The 22,015-nt window shown below is 48.4% G+C and overlaps 1 protein-coding gene across 1 annotated transcript; it reads left to right on the top strand.

Moving 5' to 3' along the window:
• Positions 1–8,032: 8,032 nt before the first annotated feature.
• On the top strand, positions 8,033–22,010 carry CD4 (CD4 molecule; the record flags this gene model as incomplete). Its single annotated transcript, XM_082267665.1, has 6 exons — positions 8,033–8,177; positions 8,328–8,489; positions 16,513–16,650; positions 17,975–18,211; positions 21,777–21,935; positions 21,982–22,010. The coding sequence occupies 6 exons, from the start codon at positions 8,033–8,035 to the stop codon at positions 22,008–22,010; spliced, it is 870 nt and encodes a 289-aa protein (XP_082123791.1).
• Positions 22,011–22,015: the final 5 nt, after the last annotated feature.

Genomic DNA, 22,015 nt, shown 5'->3' with positions numbered 1-22,015 from the left:
TGGTTTTTGAAAGGGGTACCTCCCTGAGACCTAAAATTATTTCCAGGATTTCTCTGGGGTAAGAAAGTTGGGGAAGCCGGCCTTAGAAGATCTGGAAGACATTTTTTCCCTGTTGGAGCAAATTGGACAATGGAAGTTTTCTCACCTTCTTCTGCATCGATCATAAATCCCTTTTTATGTATAACCGTTATTATACCCCCTGCTCTCTATTATACCCCTTGCTCTCTATTATACCCCCTGCTCTCTATTATACCCCCTGCTTTCTATTATACCCCTTCTCTCTATAATACCCCCTGCTCTCTATTATACCCCCTGCTCTCTATTATACCCCTTCTCTCTATAATACCCCTTCTCTCTATAATACCCCTTCTCTCTATAATACCCCCTGCTCTCTATTATACCCCCTTCTCTCTATAATACCCCCTGCTCTCTCTTATACCCCCTGCTCTCTATAATACCCTCTGCTCTCTATTATACCCCCTGCTCTCTATTATACCCCCTGCTCTCTATTATACCCCTTCTCTCTATAATACCCCCTGCTCTCTATTATACCCCCTTCTCTCTATTATACCCCCTGCTCTCTTATATGCCCTGCTCTCTATTGTACCCCCTGCTCTCTATTATACCCCCTGCTCTCTTATATGCCCTGCTCTCTATTATACCCCCTGCTCTCTATTATACCCCTGCTCTCTATTATACCCCCTGCTCTTTATTATACCGCCTGCTCTCTTATATGCCCCGCTCTCTATTATACCCCCTGCTCTCTATTATACCCCTGCTCTCTATTATACCCCTGCTCTCTATTATACCCTCTGCTCTCTATTATACCCCCTGCTCTCTATTATATCCCCTGCTCTCTATTATATCCCCTGCTCTCTATTATATCCCCTGCTCTCTTATATGCCCTGCTCTCTATTATACCCTCTGCTCTCTATTATACCCTCTGCTCTCTATTATATCCCCTGCTCTCTATTATATCCCCTGCTCTCTTATATGCCCTGCTCTCTATTATACCCCCTGCTCTCTATTATACCCCTTGCTCTCTTATATGCCCTGCTCTCTATTATACCCCTGCTCTCTATTATACCCCCTGCTCTCTTATATGCCCTGCTCTCTATTATACCCCTGCTCTCTATTTTACCCCTGCTCTCTATTATACCCCCTATGCTCTTCATTCCTTATACTTTTGCATTTTGCAATTTGTACCTAAAATTCTATTGTAAGAATCTCCTTTGCATTCTTTTCTCTTTTTGGTTCTCCTCATAATAACAGGAAATGTTAGATGGTTTCTCCCCTGCGTGTGAGCGGAAGACGGGGGAGGGAGGCACCCACAAAACCACTTCAGACTCCCCCATTCCCCAGCTCTGTCTATAGAGATGCAGGGCGTGCAGACGGATTAAATCAATGCTTCTGTCTTATCACAGACATCACCCCCAGCAACACTTTGTAGCATGAATCTTCTTCCGTGGTGGAAAATATTTGCATGCCATCCTCCATGTATACCAATTTATACCCATTTATACCAATGTATACCAATGTATAACCATATATACCCATTTATACCCATGTATAACCATATATAACCATTTATACCCATTTATACCAATGTATAACCATATATAACCATGTATACTCATGTATACTCATATATAACCATGTATACTCATGTATACTCATGTATAACCATTTATACCCATTTATACTCATGTACAGGGCTGCTGATAGGGGGGGGGCCACCAGCCCTCTTGTAGGGGGCCCCAAGCTCACAGGGGGGGCCCACACAGAGAGGAGGATTAGTGATGGACAACAAATACAAAAATCTTCCTCCAGCACCTGAATCTGATCTGTCCCTCTCCCTGCTATCAGCTTTTATCTGTTGAGAAAGAGACAGTCGTCCCTCACTAATCCCCCTCCCTGTGTGGGCCCCCCTCCCAGCACAGGCTCTAATGTTATCTCTACTCAGGAGTTTATTTGTAACTTTGTTTCTCTCTCTCTCTCTCTGATCTCTGAGCTCCAACTGCCCAGCCTGTATGTTTTTCTCATCTCATCTTCATTTTTATTTAACATAGTTTTTTTTTTAGATTTAGCCGGGATTATGTGAGTTATGTTATATTTGTGTCTGCTAATAGTGATTTTGTTGTAATTTTAGCTAAATATATCTTTAATATTTTCTTGGGGGGGCCCTGCCAGGTAGTCTGTACGGGGCCCTGCGATTTCTAGCAGCAGCCCTGCTCATGTATACTCATGTATAACCATTTATAACCATTTATACCCATTTATACTCATGTATGCCCATGTATACTCATGTATAACCATTTACTGTATAACCCTGTAGAATCATATATAACCATGTACAGTGGGGGAAATAAGTATTTGATCCCTGCAGATTGTGTAAGTTTGACCATCTACATAGAAATGGCAGGTGTATAATTTTTATCATAAGGGTATTTTATATGATAGAGACAGAATATCAACCAAAAATCCAGAAAAATCACATGATACAAATGTTATAAATGGAGTTGCAGTTCAGGGAGTAAAATAAGTATTTGATCCCCTTAGTAGTTGGTGGAGAAACCCTTGTTGGAAGCACAGAGGTCAGACGTTTCTTGTAGATGGGAAGCACAGAGGTCAGACGTTTCTTGTAGTTGGTGACCAGGTTTGCAGACATCTCAGGAGGGATTTTGGTCCACTCCTCTTTACAGATCTTCTCTAAATCCTTAAGGTTTCTTGGCTGTTGCTTGGCAACTCAAAGTTTCAGCTCCTTCCATAAATTTTCTATAGGATGAAGGTCTGGAGACTGGCTGGGCCACTTCATTACCCTAATGTGCTTCTTCTTGAGCCACTCCTTTGTTGCCTTGGCGGGATGTTTTGGGTCATTGTCATGCTGGAAGACCCATCCATGACCCATCTTCAGTGTTCTGGCTGAGGGAAGAAGGTTCTCATCCAGAATTTTACAATACATGGCTCCATCCATTGGACCCCTCAATGTGACAAAGTCGCCCTGTACCTTTCCATGATGCAGTGCTGTATCACAAAAAATGGTCTAATCAGGAAGGGGGTAATACCTGTTTGACTGATAATTGTGCGGTCGTGCGACGCTGTACCCAAATAAAATTGACGTCCTTTTTTTCCCACAAACAGAGATTTCTTTTGGTGGTATTTGATCATCTGTGCGATTTTTATTTTTTGCGCTATAAACAAAAAAAGAGCAACAATTCTGAAAAAATAATAAACAATATTTTTCACTTTCTGATATATAACATCCCCAAAAAAAAATTTAAAAATCTAATTTTTTTCATCATTTTAGGCCAATTTGTTTTCTGCTACATATTTTTGGTAAAAAAAAATCCCAATAAGTGTATATTGATCGGTTTGGGCAAAAGTTATCGTGTCTACAAACTAGGGGAAAGATTTGTCATTTTTATTTTTATTACTAGTAATGGTGGCAATCCGCGATTTTTAGTGGGACTGCGACATTTCGGTGGACAGATCGGACCCCTGACTGACATTTTTGACACTTTTGGGGGGGCCAGTGACATTACTACAGTAATCAGGGCTACAAAAAAAGCACTGTCACTGTACTAATGACACTGGCAGGGAAGGGGTTAACCCTGTGGGTGATCAAAGGGTTAAATGTGAGCCTAGAGGGTGTTTTCTAACTGTATGGGGGCGTGGCTTGTGAAATGATCATAGAGACCTGTGATCCTATATAGAAGGCGCTCTGTGTTAATTCCAGAGAGAAGAACGGTCAGCTGTGATTACATCATCCGACCGTCCTTCTCTCTCAGCGGGGAGCAATCGCAGGTGTCAGGTGGCAATCGGAGTCCACGCTGCTGAGTGGGGTCGGGAGCGTGCTGCTGGAGGCGTGCGTTCGCCCTCCAGCACCACGCACGCGACTGACTTAGGGCTACATCGTTTCACACAGCTGAGCCAGCCTGTAGCAGTAAAACTGTGGTGGGTGGTTGGCGGGTGGTTAAAGTAACGCAGTGCCGAATGGGAAAAAATGGCCTGGTCATTAAAGTGGAAGTAAACCCATCGATTTAACAGCTTAAAAAAACATTCCGGAAATGCTAACTGTCACATTGGTCGTGCTCTCGACCGAACTGCCAAACCATCCAATGGTTGGTGTCATAACTGATCACATGTGCAGCATCATGGCAGTTGAAGATAAAACAGAGGCCAAGATAGCGGCTTCCTTGGCTGAAGTCGATAGGAGGGTTTACTTCCACTTTAAGGGGGAATATCTTCTGGTCCAGAAGTGGTTAACCAGGCAGTAAAAACCCAGAAATATGCGATAATAACTTCCAATAATTGTATTTTGTCCCTCAGATCCTCCAATCCCCGGAGACTCCAACCGGAAGATTGAGGCAAAGCGGACTTGGAATTCCCAAGATGAAGAAATTCCCCCGAATCCTCTTCTTCTTCTTCCTCCACTTCCACAACTGTGAGTATAAAATATTCATTCTTCGGATAGAGCAGTAAATGGGTGAACCCCCTTTTTTTTTTGGGGTATTAACAGAGCATCCGGAAAGTTCTCACAGAGCTTCACTTCTTCCACATTTTATGTTACAGCCTTATTCCAACATGGATTCCATTCATTATTTTCCTCAAAATTCTACAAACCCCTCCCCCATAATGACAACGTGAGAGAAGATTGTTTGAAATCTTTGCAAATTTATTAAAAATAAAAAAGTAAAAAATCCCATGTACATAAGTATTCACACCCTTTGCCATGTACATAAGTATTCATCCCCTTGCCATGACACTCAGAATTGAGCTCAGGTGCCTCCTGTTTCCACTGATCATCCTTGAGATGTTTCTACAACTTGATTGGAGTCCACCTGTGGTAAATTCAGTTGACTGGACATGATTTGGAAAGGCACACACCTGTCTATAGAAGGTCCCACAGGTAACAGTGCATGTCAGAGCACAAACCAAGCTATGAAGTCCAAGGAATCGTCTGTAGACCTCGGAGACAGGATTGTATGGAGGCACAGAGCGGGGGAAGGGTAAAGAAACATTTCTGCAGCATTGAAGGTCCCAATGAGCACAGTGGCCTCCATCATCTGTAAATGGAAGAAGTTTGGAACCACCAGGAGTCTTCCTACAGCGGGCCGGGGGAGGGGGACCTTAGTCAGGGAGGTGACCGAGAACCCGATGGTCACTCTGACAGAGCTCCAGCGTTTCTCTGTGGAGAGAGGTAATGAATGTGACCGGTGTTTTTGCACTGAAGTCACTAGGAAGCGTTTTTGCATTGAATTCTATGGGACGGGATTTCACATTGAAGTCTGGGTTGCGACTTTGCATTGAAGGCACTAAGGGGTGTTTTTGCATTCAAATCAATGGGATGTGATTTTGTATTGAAGTCACAAGGGGGGGTTTGCATTGAATTCTATGGGACGGGATTTTGCATTGAAGTCACTAGGGGGCGTTTTTGCATTGAAGTCTATGGGTCTCGACTTTGCATTTAAGTCACTAGGGGGCGTTTTTGCATTGAAGACTATGGGATGCAGTTTTGCATTTAAGTCACTAGGAGGCAACTTTGCATTGAAGTCTACGGGACGCAGCATGAAATGATAAGCATCTTTTTTTTTTCCTTTTGCTAAAATCCAGATAACCTTATTTTCAGCCGATAATTTTCGGCGGCCAATCTATCGGTGCATCCCTACAGTTAACCTCCCAGCATGTCTTTGGAATGATGCAATAATAACAGCCTAAAAAATGGAAAGAGACAAGCATGTACCCAGTGTTTTTAAAGTCGCTATTTTCACACTTTTGTTTTCCTGTTGTCTATGAAACCTCAAAAAAGCAACAAAATGGCCAAAACAAAAAATTAATACAAAAGAACTAAGAACACACAAAATGTAAAGTAGATCACAGACATTTTAAACAAAAAAAATTCCTCCCTCTATGATAACTCTTCCTCTATGGTAACTCTTCCTCTATAGTAACTCTTCCTCTATAGTAACTCTTCCTCTATAGTAACTCTTCCTCTATAGTAACTCTTCCTCTATGGTAACTCTTCTTCTATAGTAACTCTTCCTCTATGATAACTCTTCCTCTATGATAACTCTTCTTCTATAGTAACTCTTCCTCTATAGTAATGGTAATTCTATGGTAATTCTTCCTCTGTGGTAACTCTTCCTCTATGGTAACTCTTCCTCTATAGTAACTCTTCCTCTATAGTAACTCTTCTTCTATAGTAACTCTTCCTCTATGGTAACTCTTCTTCTATAGTAACTCTTCCTCTATAGTAACTCTTCCTCCATAGTAACTCTTCCTCTATAGTAACTCTTCCTCTATGGTAACTCTTCCTCTATGGTAACTCTTCCTCTATAGTAACTCTTCCTCTATAGTAACTCTTCCTCTATCATAACTCTTCCTCTATAGTAACTCTTCCTCTATAGTAATTCTTCCTCTATGGTAACTCTTCCTCTATGATAACTCTTCCTCTATAGTAACTCTCCCTCTATAGTAACTCTTCTTCTATAGTAACTCTTCTTCTATGATAACTCTTCCTCTATAGTAACTCTTCCTCTATGGTAATTCTTCCTCTATGGTAACTCTTCCTCTATGGTAACTCTTCCTCTATGGTAACTCTTCTTCTATAGTAACTCTTCCTCTATAGTAACTCTTCCTCTATGGTAACTCTTCCTCTATGGTAATTCTTCCTCTATAGTAACTCTTCCTCTATGGTAATTCTTCCTCTGTGGTAACTCTTCTTCTATGGTAACTCTTCTTCTATAGTAACTCTTCCTCTATGGTAACTCTTCTTCTATAGTAACTCTTCCTCTATAGTAACTTTTCCTCTATGGTAACTCTTCCTCTATGGTAATTCTTCCTCTATAGTAACTCTTCCTCTATAGTAACTCTTCCTCTATAGTAACTCTTCCTCTATGGTAATTCTTCCTCTATAGTAACTCTTCCTCTATGGTAATTCTTCCTCTGTGGTAACTCTTCTTCTATGGTAACTCTTCCTCTATAGTAACTCTTCCTCTATGGTAACTCTTCCTCTATGGTAACTCTTCCTCTATAGTAACTCTTCCTCTATAGTGACTCTTCCTCTATGGTAACTCTTCCTCTATAGTAACTCTTCCTCTATGGTAATTCTTCCTCTATGGTAATTCTTCCTCTATGGTAACTCTTCCTCTATGGTAACTCTTCCTCTATAGTAACTCTTCTTCTATAGTAACTCTTCCTCTATGGTAACTCTTCCTCTATGATAACTCTTCCTCTATAGTAACTCTTCCTCTATGGTAACTCTTCCTCTATGGTAACTCTTCCTCTATGGTAACTCTTCCTCTATAGTAACTCTTCCTCTATAGTAACTCTTCCTCTATGGTAACTCTTCCTCTATGATAACTCTTCCTCTATAGTAAGTCTTCCTCTATGGTAACTCTTACTCTATGATAACTCTTCCTCTATAGTAACTCTTCCTCTATAGTAACTCTTCCTCTATGGTAACTCTTCCTCTATGGTAACTCTTCCTCTATGGTAACTCTTCCTCTATAGTAACTCTTCCTCTCTGGTAACTCTTCCTCTATGGTAACTCTTCCTCTATAGTAACTCTTCCTCTATGGTAACTCTTCCTCTATAGTAACTCTTCCTTTATAGTAACTCTTCCTCTATAGTAACTCTTCCTCTATGGTAACTCTCCCTCTATGGTAACTCTCCCTCTATAGTAACTCTTCTTCTATCCTCTTCCTCTGCTTCTGCTTGGAACCCATTATGGTGAGTACGTTTTGAAATATTATTGTGCTGGTGGAATTTTCGCATTGGATTCCATGAATATCTGCCAGGCTTTGGCCCAGGAACAGTTTTGGGGACTCTTGCTCAAAGCTGACAGACTTTGTGGTTAACTATTTTAAAGTCAATGGAAGGGAGGTGGCGGTAAATCTTGTTCTGGTTCAATTTTGGGAATTTGTGGGGCTAATAAGCAAGTAGAGATGAGCTTTGGTTAGGGCTTGGATTCCGTACGAACCTATGTTTGGCTGAACCTAGAAGATAGCAGTCAGTGCTGAGCCAATCAGCTATGGACAAGGGATTCCCCACCCTCCACCTGCATATACACAAAGGGGCCCTCAGGCTCGTAACATCATTGACCTATTCTGGCCATGTGGCCAAGGTCATTAAACATTTCTTCAAATATTCGGCTCTTGCAGCTCAGCTGACCGAGGGTAAAGGCTAAGCACTGGACTCTAGACTGTTCCTTATTCCTGACGGCCAACTGGCAATGTTTTTGGCCAAGGTTTGTGAAGTTATGGAATGTTGGATTCACCGCAAACCCAAACCTTATCCCTATCACTGACCTGTACATTGTTTTTCAGGTGTACCACTGGATTCCAGTGAGAACATAATAACAGAAGTGGATAAGAAGGTCAATCTGCCATGCGGGGTGGATTCCAAAGGGAATATTGACTGGAATAAGAATGGATCTTTACTCATCAGATACAAAAACTACCAGAAGCTGGCAAATAGTCGAATAAAAGGTAAAAAGTGGAGGCTAACAAAAATGAGAACTTTTTTTCCTGCCCCACCTTTAACGGATGAATCTGCAGACAACTAATACTTTATCTATGGTTAGATGTGAGAATAAAGTGTGGGCCTAGAAAAAATAAGGTGGGATGAAAGGTACGGGGGTTCCATCTTCCTTGCAATAGCGATTCTAGTAAACCAATGAAAAACCCCACAGTGTCCCCAGAAACAAAGAGAGAATGGACTATCCAATCCAATGTACCCAAAATTTACATTAACAAAGTAATAAAAATACGTTCTTATTAATACAAAATGTTATCAATTTTTCACGGGCCATTTGTCGGGGTGATGGCTGGTGATGGCGCTTAAATCATCGCGGCACCATGGTTGGTATGGTGTCAGGAATGGTTGAAGCGCATTATTTCTAATATTACATTGTAATATAAAATGAAATAGTTTAACTCACCATAATGCAGAATCAGTGGGTGCCCTGAGCTTGTCACTTGCCACGTCACCTGCCACCAGACTCAGGTTGTCACTTGCCACGTCACCTGCCACCAGACCCAGGTTGTCACTTGCCACATCACCTACTACCAGACGCAGGTTGTCACTTGCCACATCACCTGCCACCAGATGCAGCTTGTCACTTGCCACATCACCTGCCACCAGACGCAGGTTGTCACTTGCCACGTCGCCTGCCACCAGATGCAGCTTGTCACTTGCCACATCACCTACTACCGGACGCAGGTTGTCACTTGCCACGTCGCCTGCGACAAGACTCAGGTTATCACTTGCCACGTCACCTGCCACCAGACCCAGGTTGTGACTTGCCACGTCGCCTGCCACCAGATGCAGCTTGTCACTTGCCACATCACCTACTACCAGACGCAGGTTGTCACTTGCAACGTCGCCTGCCACCAGACTCAGGTTGTCACTTGCCAGGTCACCTGCCACCAGACTCAGGTTGTCACTTGCCACGTCGCCTGCCACCAGATGCAGCTTGTCACTTGCCACGTCACCTGCCACCAGACGCAGCTTGTCACTTGCCACATCACCTACTACCAGTCGCAGGTTGTCACTTGCCACGTCGCCTGCCACCAGATACAGTTTGTCACTTGCCACATTGCCTGCCACCAGATGCAGCGTGTCACCTGCCATGTCGCATACCACCAGATTCAGCGTGTCACTTGCCACGTCACCTGCCAGCAGATGCAGCTCGTCACTTGCCACCAGATGTTAATTCTCATTTGCCACGTCACTTGCCACATTGCCTGCCACCAGATTCCGCGTGTCACCTGTCATGCTGCATACCACCAGATTCCGCGTGTCACTTGCCACGTCACCTGCCCCCAGATGCAGCTCGTCACTTGCCACCAGATGTTAATTCTCATTTGTCACGTCACTTGCCATGTTTTGCCTGCCACCAGATGTGGATTGTCACTTGCCACCTCACGTGCCACCAGATGCAGATTGTCACTTGCCACATACCCTGCCACCAGATGTGAATTGTCACTACCCTGCCACCAGCTGAAACTTCCCACTGTTGCCTACCACTAAAAAATACCAGATGCAGCTTGTCACTTTTTAAATGTAAAGGCAATTTGGTGGCAGGTAACAGTGGGAAGCTTCAGCTGGTGGCAGGGTAGTGACAATCCACATCTGGTGGCAGGGTAGTGACAATCCACATCTGGTGGCAGGGTAGTGACAATCCACATCTGGTGGCAGGGTAGTGACAACCCACATCTGGTGGCAGGGTAGTGACAATCCACATCTGGTGGCAGGGCAGTTACAATCCACATCTGGTGGCAGGGTAGTGACAACCCACATCTGGTGGCAGGGTAGTGACAATCCTCATCTGGTGGCAGGGTAGTTACAATCCACATCTGGTGGCAGGGTAGTGACAATCCACATCTGGTGGCAGGGTAGTGACAATCCTCATCTGGTGGCAGGGTAGTGACAACCCACATCTGGTGGCAGGGTAGTGACAATCCACATCTGGTGGCAGGGTAGTGACAATCCTCATCTGGTGGCAGGGTAGTGACAATCCTCATCTGGTGGCAGGGTAGTTACAATCCACATCTGGTGGCAGGGTAGTGACAATCCACATCTGGTGGCAGGGTAGTGACAATCCTCATCTGGTGGCAGGGTAGTTACAATCCACATCTGGTGGCAGGGTAGTGACAATCCACATCTGGTGGCAGGGTAGTGACAATCCTCATCTGGTGGCAGGGTAGTGACAACCCACATCTGGTGGCAGGGTAGTGACAATCCTCATCTGGTGGCAGGGTAGTTACAATCCACATCTGGTGGCAGGGTAGTGACAATCCCCATCTGGTGGCAGGGTAGTGACAATCCTCATCTGGTGGCAGGGTAGTGACAATCCTCATCTGGTGGCAGGGTAGTTACAATCCACATCTTGTGGCAGGGTAGTGACAATCCACATCTGGTGGCAGGGTAGTGACAATCCTCATCTGGTGGCAGGGTAGTTACAATCCACATCTGGTGGCAGGGTAGTGACAATCCACATCTGGTGGCAGGGTAGTTACAATCCACATCTGGTGGCAGGGTAGTGACAACCCACATCTGGTGGCAGGGTAGTGACAATCCACATCTGGTGGCAGGGTAGTGACAATCCTCATCTGGTGGCAGGGTAGTGACAATCCATATCTGGTGGCAGGGTAGTGACAACCCACATCTGGTGGCAGGGTAGTGACAACCCACATCTGGTGGCAGGGTAGTGACAATCCTCATCTGGTGGCAGGGTAGTTACAATCCACATCTGGTGGCAGGGTAGTGACAATCCACATCTGGTGGCAGGGTAGTTACAATCCACTTCTGGTGGCAGGGTAGTGACAATCCACATCTGATGGCAGGGTAGTGACAATCCACATCTGATGGCAGGGTAGTGACAACCCACATCTGGTGGCAGGGTAGTGACAACCCACATCTGGTGGAAGGGTAGTGACAATCCACATCTGGTGGCAGGGTAGTGACAATCCTCATCTGGTGGCAGGGTAGTGACAATCCACATCTGGTGGCAGGGTAGTGACAATCCACATCTGGTGGCAGGGTAGTGACAACCCACATCTGGTGGCAGGGTAGTGGCAATCCACATCTGGTGGCAGGGTAGTTACAATCCACATCTGGTGGCAGGGTAGGGACAATCCACATCTGATGGCAGGGTAGGGACAATCCACATCTGGTGGCAGGGTAGTGACAATCCACATCTGGTGGCAGGGTAGTGACAACCCACATCTGGTGGCAGGGTAGTGACAATCCACATCTGGTGGCAGGGTAGTTACAATCCACATCTGGTGGCAGGGTAGTTACAATCCACATCTGGTGGCAGGGTAGGGACAATCCACATCTGGTGGCAGGGTAGTTACAATCCACATCTGATGGCAGGGTAGTTACAATCCACATCTGGTGGCAGGGTAGTGACAATCCACATCTGGTGGCAGGGTAGTTACAATCCACTTCTGGTGGCAGGGTAGTGACAATCCACATCTGATGGCAGGGTAGTGACAACCCACATCTGGTGGCAGGGTAGTGACAATCCACATCTGGTGGCAGGTTAGTGACAATCCTCATCTGGTGGCAGGGTAGTGACAATCCACATCTGGTGGCAGGGTAGTGACAATCCACATCTGGTGGCAGGGTAGTGACAATCCACATCTGGTGGCAGGATAGTGACAATCCTCATCTGGTGGCAGGGTAGTGACAATCCACATCTGGTGGCAGGGTAGTGACAATCCACATCTGGTGGCAGGGTAGTGACAATCCACATCTGGTGGCAGGGTAGTGACAATCCTCATCTGGTGGCAGGGTAGTTACAATCCACATCTGGTGGCAGGGTAGTGACAACCCACATCTGGTGGCAGGGTAGTGACAATCCACATCTGGTGGCAGGGTAGTTACAATCCACATCTGGTGGCAGGGTAGTGACAACCCACATCTGGTGGCAGGGTAGTGACAATCCACATCTGGTGGCCGGGTAGTGACAATCCACATCTGGTGGCAGGGTAGTTACAATCCACATCTGGTGGCAGGGTAGTGACAATCCTCATCTGGTGGCAGGGTAGTGACAATCCACATCTGGTGGCAGGGTAGTGACAATCCACATCTGGTGGCAGGGTAGTTACAATCCACATCTGGTGGCAGGGTAGTGACAACCCACATCTGGTGGCAGGGTAGTGACAATCCACATCTGGTGGCAGGGTAGTTACAATCCACATCTGGTGGCAGGGTAGTGACAACCCACATCTGGTGGCAGGGTAGTGACAATCCACATCTGGTGGCAGGGTAGTGACAATCCACATCTGGTGGCAGGGTAGTTACAATCCACATCTGGTGGCAGGGTAGTGACAACCCACATCTGGTGGCAGGGTAGTTACAATCCACATCTGGTGGCAGGGTAGTGACAACCCACATCTGGTGGCAGGGTAGTGACAATCCACATCTGGTGGCAGGGTAGTGACAATCCACATCTGGTGGCAGGGTAGTTACAATCCACATCTGGTGGCAGGGTAGTGACAACCCACATCTGGTGGCAGGGTAGTTACAATCCACATCTGGTGGCAGGGTAGGGACAATCCACATCTGGTGGCAGGGTAGTTACAATCCACATCTGGTGGCAGGGTAGGGACAATCCACATCTGATGGCAGGGTAGTGACAATCCACATCTGGTGGCAGGGTAGTGACAACCCACATCTGGTGGCAGGGTAGTGACAATCCACATCTGGTGGCAGGGTAGTTACAATCCACATCTGGTGGCAGGGTAGGGACAATCCACATCTGGTGGCAGGGTAGTTACAATCCACATCTGATGGCAGGGTAGTTACAATCCACATCTGGTGGCAGGGTAGTGACAATCCACATCTGGTGGCAGGGTAGTTACAATCCACTTCTGGTGGCAGGGTAGTGACAATCCACATCTGATGGCAGGGTAGTGACAACCCACATCTGGTGGCAGGGTAGTGACAATCCACATCTGGTGGCAGGGTAGTGACAATCCGCATCTGGTGGCAGGGTAGTGACAATCCACATCTGGTGGCAGGGTAGTGACAATCCACATCTGGTGGTAGGGTAGTTACAATCCACATCTGATGGCAGGGTAGTGACAACCCACATCTGGTGGCAGGGTAGTGACAATCCACATCTGGTGGCAGGGTAGTAGGGACAATCCACATCTGGTGGCAGGGTAGTGACAATCCACATCTGGTGGCAGGGTAGTGACAATCCACATCTGGTGGCAGGGTAGTGACAATCCTCATCTGGTGGCAGGGTAGTGACAATCCACATCTGATGGCAGGGTAGTGACAATCCACATCTGGTGGCAGGGTAGTGACAATCCACATCTGGTGGCAGGGTAGTGACAATCCTCATCTGGTGGCAGGTATCAGTGACAGCAGATCTGACAGTCTCTCCCCAGATTTTCAGCACATGGCTCCCAGAGTGAGGGCGGGCGATGAGAGATGATGTAATCTCTCTGCTGCCCGTGGCTGCACAGTGAAGGCGGAACTATGACGCCCGCCGGCCCGCAGCACTCACGGCCCGGTTGCAAAGAAGGCCACGACCCGGTACCGACCCATGGCCCGGTGGTTGGGGACCCCCGATGTAGAAGAATTGCTGTACATTGAGGATTGATTACATCTTGTGCCCTCAGCTGATGTCTGAGGATATCACATGACCGGCAGAAGTTGTTCTCATTAGTTCGATAACGTGATTTGCAGATGCTATTGTTGCTTTTATTCATGTATGTGGACACTTTCTCTTTTTAATATTTTGTATCATTAAACTTTTATTTTTTAACTTTATTTAAGAACTTTATTTGTGTAACATCAGAATAAACGCCATCATTCAGGCCAATGTGTTTCTGGCCAATCCTGGTCTTAATCACCCGCACTGGTGACAGTATGTGAAAAAAAAACAAAAATTATTTAATATATTTTCATTTCCCAAATAATTGTGACAAAAAAATTACAATTTCGAAAAACCCGCCATGCCTCTTACTAATTACCCCGGACTGTCCACTTTCCAAAAATGAGTCATTTGGGGGATATTTGTACTGTCCTGACATTTTAAGGTCTCAAGAAATAAGATCGGCCGTCAGGACCTCAGGATTGATTGACTTTTAGATATACACTATATTGTCAAAAGTATTGGGACGCCTCTCTATATACACTATATAACCAAAAGTATTGGGACGCCTCTCTATATACACTATATTACCAAAAGTATTGGGACGCCCCTCTATATACACTATATTACCAAAAGTATTGGGACGCCTCTCTATATACATTATATTACCAAAAGTATTGGGACACCTCTCTATATACACTATATTACCAAAAGTATTGGGACGCCTGCCTTTACACACACATGAACTTTAATGGCATCCCAGTCTTAGTCCGTAGGGTTCAATATTGAGTTGGCTCCGCCCTTTGCAGCTATAACAGCTTCAACTCTTCTGGGAAGGCCGTCCACAAGGTTTAGGAGTGTCTATGGGAATGTTTCACCATTCTTCCAGAAACACATTTGTGAAGTCAGGCACTGATGTTGGATGAGAAGGTCTGGCTTGCAGTCTGCGCTCTAATTAATCCCAAAAGTGTTCTATGGGGTTGAGGTCAGGACTCTGTTCAGGCCAGTCAAGTTCCTCCACCCCAAACTCACTCATCCATGTCTTTATGGACCTTGTTTTGTGCACTGCTCCAAATCATTTGGTAGAGGGGGGAATTATAGTGAGAAGTTGCTTTTCAGGGGTTGGGTTTGGACCCTTAGTTCTTAAGGCGTCAGCATACCAAGACATTTTGGACAATTTCATGCTCCCAACTTTGTGGGAACAGTTTGGCGGTGGCCCCTTTCTGTTCCAACATAACTGCACACCACTGATCTGCCATGTTGTCATCCTTTGTGATATTCTAATATTTTGAAACAGATTGAAACATAATTTTTATGAAAAAATCCAAGAAAGGAAAAGCCATAGGGAAGGCCCTGAACTTCAAGCATTCATAGGGGAGGCCCTGCACTTCAAGCATTCATAGGGGAGGCCCTGCACTTCAAGCATTCATAGGGGAGGCCCCGCACTTCAAGCATTCATAGGGGAGGCCCCGCACTTCAAGCATTCATAGGGGAGGCCCTGCACTTCAAGCATTCATAGGGGAGGCCCCACACTTCAAGCATTCATAGAGCAGGTCCCACACTTCAAGCATTCATAGGGGAGGCCCTGCACTTCAAGCATTCATAGGGGAGGCCCCGCACTTCAAGCATTCATAGGGGAGGCCCTGCACTTCAAGCATTCATAGGGGAGGCCCCACACTTCAAGCATTCATAGAGCAGGTCCCACACTTCAAGCATTCATAGAGCAGGTCCCACACTTCAAGCATTCATAGGGGAGGCCCCGCACTTCAAGCATTCATAGGGGAGGCCCTGCACTTCAAGCATTCATAGGGGAGGCCCCGCACTTCAAGCATTCATAGAGCAGGTCCCACACTTCAAGCATTCATAGGGGAGGCCCCGCACTTCAAGCATTCATAGGGGAGGCCCTGCACTTCAAGCATTCATAGGGGAGGCCCCGCACTTCAAGCATTCATAGAGCAGGTCCCACACTTCAAGCATTCATAGAGAAGGTCCCACACTTGAAGCATTCATAGGGGAGGCCCCACACTTCAAGCATTCATAGAGGAGGTCCCGCACTTCAAGCATTCATAGGGGAGGCCCCACACTTCAAACATTTATAGGGGAGGACCCGCACTTCAAGCATTCATAGGGGAGGCCCTACACTTCAAGCATTCATAGGGGAGGCCCCACACTTCAAGCATTCATAGGGGAGGCCCCACACTTCCAGCATTCATAGGGGAGGCCCCGCACTTCAAGCATTCATAGGGGAGGCCCCACACTTCCAGCATTCATAGGGGAGGCCCCGCACTTCAAGCACTTTGCTTTGTAGAAACATTGCTCATTGTCCTACCCTAAAAGATACAAAATATTTGTATCCCCATTTATTAAATCTTTGACCTGTTGATATCTGTCTGCAGATTCAAACCGATTCAATATACAGGACCAGTCAACAAGTGACCTGGAGGTGAATAATGTGCACCTGAGTGATTCGGGAATATACACCTGCCTGAAAGACAAGACCGTTCATCGCAAAGTGCAGCTCCTAGTCTTTGCAGGTAAGTACATTGTTGCTTTTTTAAAGAGTAACTCCAGCCAATGGGTGAGCTTATAATTCTATCCGGGAAAATATCAGCACATACTGCATATGGGAACTGTGATACTGTATACCCAGTGCTATGGCTCTACACCAATAATGGGGCACTATTCCCCCCCCCCAACACCAACAACGGGGCACTATTTTCCCCTCCCCCTGCCACCAACAATGGAGCACTATTTTCCCCTCCCCCTGCCACCAACAATGGAGCACTATTTACCCCTCCCCCAAACAATGGAGCACTATTTACCCCTCCCCCTGCCACAAACAATGGGGCACTATTTCCCCTCCTCTCGACACCAACAATGGGGCACTATTTCCCCCTCCCCCTGCAACCAACAGTGGGGCTCTATTTCCCCCTTCCCTTGACACCAACAATGGGGCAGTATTTTCCCCCTCCCCCCGACACCAACAATGGGGCACTATTTCCCCCTCCCCCCGACACCAACAATGGGGCACTATTTCCCCCTCCCCCTGACGCCAACAATGGGGCACTATTTTCCCCTCCCCCTGCAACCAACAGTGGGGCACTATTTCACCCTCCCCCCGACACCAACAATGGGGCACTATTTCCCCCTCCCCCTGACGCCAACAATGGAGCCCTATTTACCCCTCCCCCTGCCATAAACAATAGGGCACTATTTCCCCTCCCCTCGACACCAACAATGGGTCACTATTTCCCCCTCCCCCAAACAATGGAGCACTATTTCCCCCTCCCCCGACACCAACAATGGAGCACTATTTACCCCTCCCCCAAACAATGGAGCACTATTTACCCCTCCCCCTGCCACAAACAATGGGGCACTATTTCCCCTCCCCTCGACACCAACAATGGGGCACTATTTCCCCCTCCCCCTGCAACCAACAGTGGGGCACTATTTCCCCCTCCCCCTGCAACCAACAATGGGGCACTATTTCCCCCTCCCCGACACCAACAATAGGCCATATCATGGAGATAACCCCCGAAGATCAGCTCGAAACTGCAGCCACTGACAGGCTTCATGTGAAGTGCCTTCCTTCCCTCGATGCCCTGACACTATCTAACTTTAGGTTCTGCAATAAAGCATCAGAAAAGCCACCTCTAGAGGCCTAGACTGTTCATTGAGCCAAAGGAGTGACTGTGTGCCTGGCTGTGGGTGCAAGGACACCGGACAACCTTGCCCAGCTCAACACAAGACAAGGCAAAAAAGCCGTTTTCCCCATCTTACCAGTTAACTCCACGACACAACTTCTGTGGTGACCAAGATTTTGTACATAAGTTTTTTTTTTTTTATTATTTCTTGCAGTTTCAGCAACGCCTTCCAAAACCCTCATGTCATCCGAGGACCTGAAACTGAAGTTGTCTCCTGAGGATGTCCCGGGGGTTCAGGTCGATTGGATGAAGGATGGCTCCAAGCATCTTGACAGAGGAAGGAGTGTAGAGATAAAGGAGGTGGAGTTGCAGAGCAGTGGTCAATATTGGTGTCATATTAGGATGGAAAGTGGCGATGAATTCCAGATCTCTACAACTATCAGAGTACTCGGTAATCTTACTCCTAAAGAAACACTAGAAGGATTTATTTCAGTTCTACTTTCCGGAGTTAATTTTAAAGTCAGATTTCAATTTAGTTTTAGTCCTAGTCTTCTAACTAAAACACCATTTTAGTTTTAGTCTTATTTTAGTCGACTAAAATCTAATGTGTTTATTTAAATTGTAACACATTATTTAAGCATTTCTCTAGAATTTTCAAACTCATGATAAACTCCTGGAGTAAAGATCAGATAAGAGGTTATTATTTCTTGTATGAAGGATTGAACTCGCACTACAGACACAGATTTAGCCGTTGTGATATATAACTGGTGTTAATTTTGATGTCAGATTTCGATTTAGTTTTAGTCATAATTATTGGTGTCATGCCGCTGGCTCTGGCAAGTGGCATTGGACACAGAATTCTGCAGGCACAATCAGATGGAAGATCAATCAGCTACAGCTCAAGGAACCCCTGGCAGCCTCAGGAGGAAATCTGGGGTTGCACAGAATCCTGGTTGAGAATGACGGTACTAGAGGAACCATGATACTGGTGTCACTCCAGAAAAATGGATACCAGATGCCAGTGGCGGCCCGGCCATTGGGGGGGCAGGGGCACCCCCATCCATGCGTCTGGCCCCCTAATCTACATGCAGGGCGCCGGACGCATGGATTCCAATGGGTTTTTTTTTTTTTGCACATGATTAAAGCCAGAGGCTCTAATAGGCTTCAAAAAAGGGTGGGCGCGGGGGGCAGAGCACTGCCCCCTGAGCCCACCCAGTTGTGTGACAATAGCGAATGAATATTCACTATTGCCACACTGATTCTCCTCCTGGCCAATCAGGAAGCGGGTCCTGAGAACCGTTTCCCGATTGGCCGTAAGGAGAGGCCATGCTATTGGTCAAGGAGAAGGAGGGAGGAGGTGCAGGGGAAGCCTGCCCAGGGTAAGTGAGCCGGCGACTGGGGGGGGGTTAGGTGTGCGGGCTGGAGCTGGTGTGGTCTGGGGGGGGTTAGGTGTGTGGGCTGCAGCTGGTGTGGTCTGGGGGGGTTAGGTGTGCGGGCTGCAGCTGGTGTGGTCTGGGGGGGGGGGTTAGGCGTGCGGGCTGGAGCTGGTGTGGTCTGGGGGGGAGGGTTAGGTGTGCGGGCTGGAGCTGGTGTGGTCTGGGGGGGGGGGTTAGGTGTGTGGGCTGGAGCTTGTGTGGTCTGGGGGGGGGGTTAGGTGTGCGGGCTGGAGCTGGTGTGGTTCGGGGAGGTTAGGTGTGTGGGCTGGAGCTGGTGTGGTCTGGGGGGGGGGGTTAGGTGTGTGGGCTGGAGTTGGTGTGGTCTGGGGGGGGGGTTAGGTGTGTGGGCTGGAGTTGGTGTGGTCTGGGGGGGGGGGGGGTTAGGTGTGTGGGCTGGAGCTGGTGTGGTCCGAGGGGGGGTTAGGTGTGTGGACTGGAGCTGGTGTGGTCTGGGGGGGGAGGTTAGGTGTGCGGGCTGGAGCTGGTGTGGTATGGGGGGGGTTAGGTGTTTGGGCTGGAGCTGGTGTGGTCCGGGGGGGGGGTTAGGTGTGTGGGCTGGAGCTGGTGTGGTCTGGGGGGGGGGTTAGGTGTGTGGGCTGGAGTTGGTGTGGTCTGGGGGGGGGGTTAGGTGTGTGGGCTGGAGCTGGTGTGGTCTGGGGGGGGGTTAGGTGTGTGGGCTGGAGTTGGTGTGGTCTGGGGGGGGGTTAGGTGTGTGGGCTGGAGCTGGTGTGGTCTGGGGGGGGTTAGGTGTGCGGGCTGGAGCTGGTGTGGTCTGGGGGGGGGTTAGGTGTGTGGGCTGGAGCTGGTGTGGTCTGGGGGGGGGGGGGTTAGGTGTGCGGGCTGGAGCTGGTGTGGTCTGGGGGGGGGTTAGGTGTGCGGGCTGGAGCTGGTGTGGTCTGGGGGGGGTTAGGTGTGCGGGCTGGAGCTGGTGTGGTCTTCGGGGGGGGTTAGGTGTGTGGGCTGGATCTGGTGTGGTCTGGGGGGGGGGTTAGGTGTGCGGGCTGGAGCTGGTGTGGTCTGGGGGGGGGGGGTTAGGTGTGTGGGCTGGAGCTGGTGTGGTCTGGGGGGGGGGTTAGGTGTGCGGGCTGGAGCTGGTGTGGTCTGGGGGGGTTAGGTGTGCGGGCTGGAGCTGGTGTGGTCTGGGGGGGGGGGTTAGGTGTGCGGGCTGGAGCTGGTGTGGTCTGGGGGGGGGGTTAGGTGTGCGGGCTGGAGCTGGTGTGGTCTGGGGGGGGGGTTAGGTGTGCGGGCTGGAGCTGGTGTGGTCTGGGGGGGGGTTAGGTGTGGGGGCTGGAGCTGGTGTGGTCTGGGGGGGGGGGGGGGTTAGGTGTGCGGGCTGGAGCTGGTGTGGTCTGGGGGGGTTAGGTGTGCGGGCTGGAGCTGGTGTGGTCTGGGGGGGGGTTAGGTGTGTGGGCTGGAGCTGGTGTGGTCTGGGGGGGGGGGTTAGGTGTGTGGGCTGGAGCTGGTGTGGTCTGGCGGGGGGTTAGGTGTGTGGGCTGGAGCTGGTGTGGTCTGGGGGGGGGGGGGGTTAGGTGTGCGGGCTGGAGCTGATGTGGTCTGGGGGGGGTTAGGTGTGCGGGCTGGAGCTGGTGTGGTCTGGGGGGGGGGGTTAGGTGTGTGGGCTGGAGCTGGTGTGGTCTGGGGGGGGGGGGGGTTAGGTGTGCGGGCTGGAGCTGGTGTGGTCTGGGGGGGGGGGGTTAGGTGTGCGGGCTGGAGCTGGTGTGGTCTGGGGGGGGGGTTAGGTGTGGGGGCTGGAGCTGGTGTGGTCTGGGGGGGGGGGTTAGGTGTGCGGGCTGGAGCTGGTGTGGTCTGGGGGGGGGGGGTTAGGTGTGGGGGCTGGAGCTGGTGTTGTCTGGGGGGGGGGTTAGGTGTGTGGGCTGGAGCTGGTGTGGTCCGGGGGGGGTTAGGTGTGCGGGCTGCAGCTGGTGTGGTCCGGGGGGGGGTCCATCTGCCGCCCCGGCCCATGGAGCGCCAGCCGCCACTTCCAGATGCACTCTAGACACAGGAGCCAGGACATTGAGCTTGAGGAATTTCCCTGGCTGACTTATTGGAATATGAAATGGGGGATCCTCCTAACAGTCATTTCCACACCAAGGTCACAGATAAAGACTTGGCGGAGGATCCAACGCTCATTATGGTTGCCACCTCATCCCTTTAGACCAGGACACACATTAATTACACCGGTTCTGGGGCTGATTAAGGTGGTAATTAAACTCACGTGGTGCCTTATATCAGCCTCAGAACCTGTGTAATTAATATTTGTCCTGGATTTAAGGCAGTGGTCCTCAACTCCGGTCCTCGGGGCCCACTAATAGGCCAGGTTTTAAGTATTACCTTGGGGAGATGCAGACTAGAGTACTGCAATCACTGAGCAGCAAATGATATCACCTGGGATGTATTTCAGTTATCTTGCAAACCTGGCCTGTTAGTGGGCCCTGAGGACCAGGGTTGAGGACCACTGATTTAAGGGATGAGTTGGCAACCCTACCTCCTGCACGCCTCCAAGAAATCTTTTAGGAGAATAGGACTTTTCTTTTGTAAGCTCGTTGCTTTACCCTTCCCTCATCATCTTTTCTTTTTTAGGTTCCAGCAGTGCTTCTTCAGGCATTGTGTATTTACGGGACCCGAAGTCAGTAATCCTCCCCTGGAAGTTCAATTTCAGAGTCCAGTCCAAAGAAGTGAAAGTTGTGGAAGGGAAGGTCACTCACCCATCCAATGAGGTTCAACAACTTTCCACCGCCGGTGCTGCTGTCTGCTGGCCGGAAAGCTGCAATAATGATGTCAGCAGCTTGGATCTTCATCTTTCCAATCCCATGATTGGA

This window comes from Pelophylax lessonae, assembly GCF_965119305.1.
Source record: "Pelophylax lessonae genome assembly, chromosome: 9".
NCBI lineage: Eukaryota > Metazoa > Chordata > Amphibia > Anura > Ranidae > Pelophylax > Pelophylax lessonae.
The sequence above is the reverse complement of the archived record's forward strand: the minus strand, read 5'-3'. Positions and strand labels throughout refer to the sequence as shown.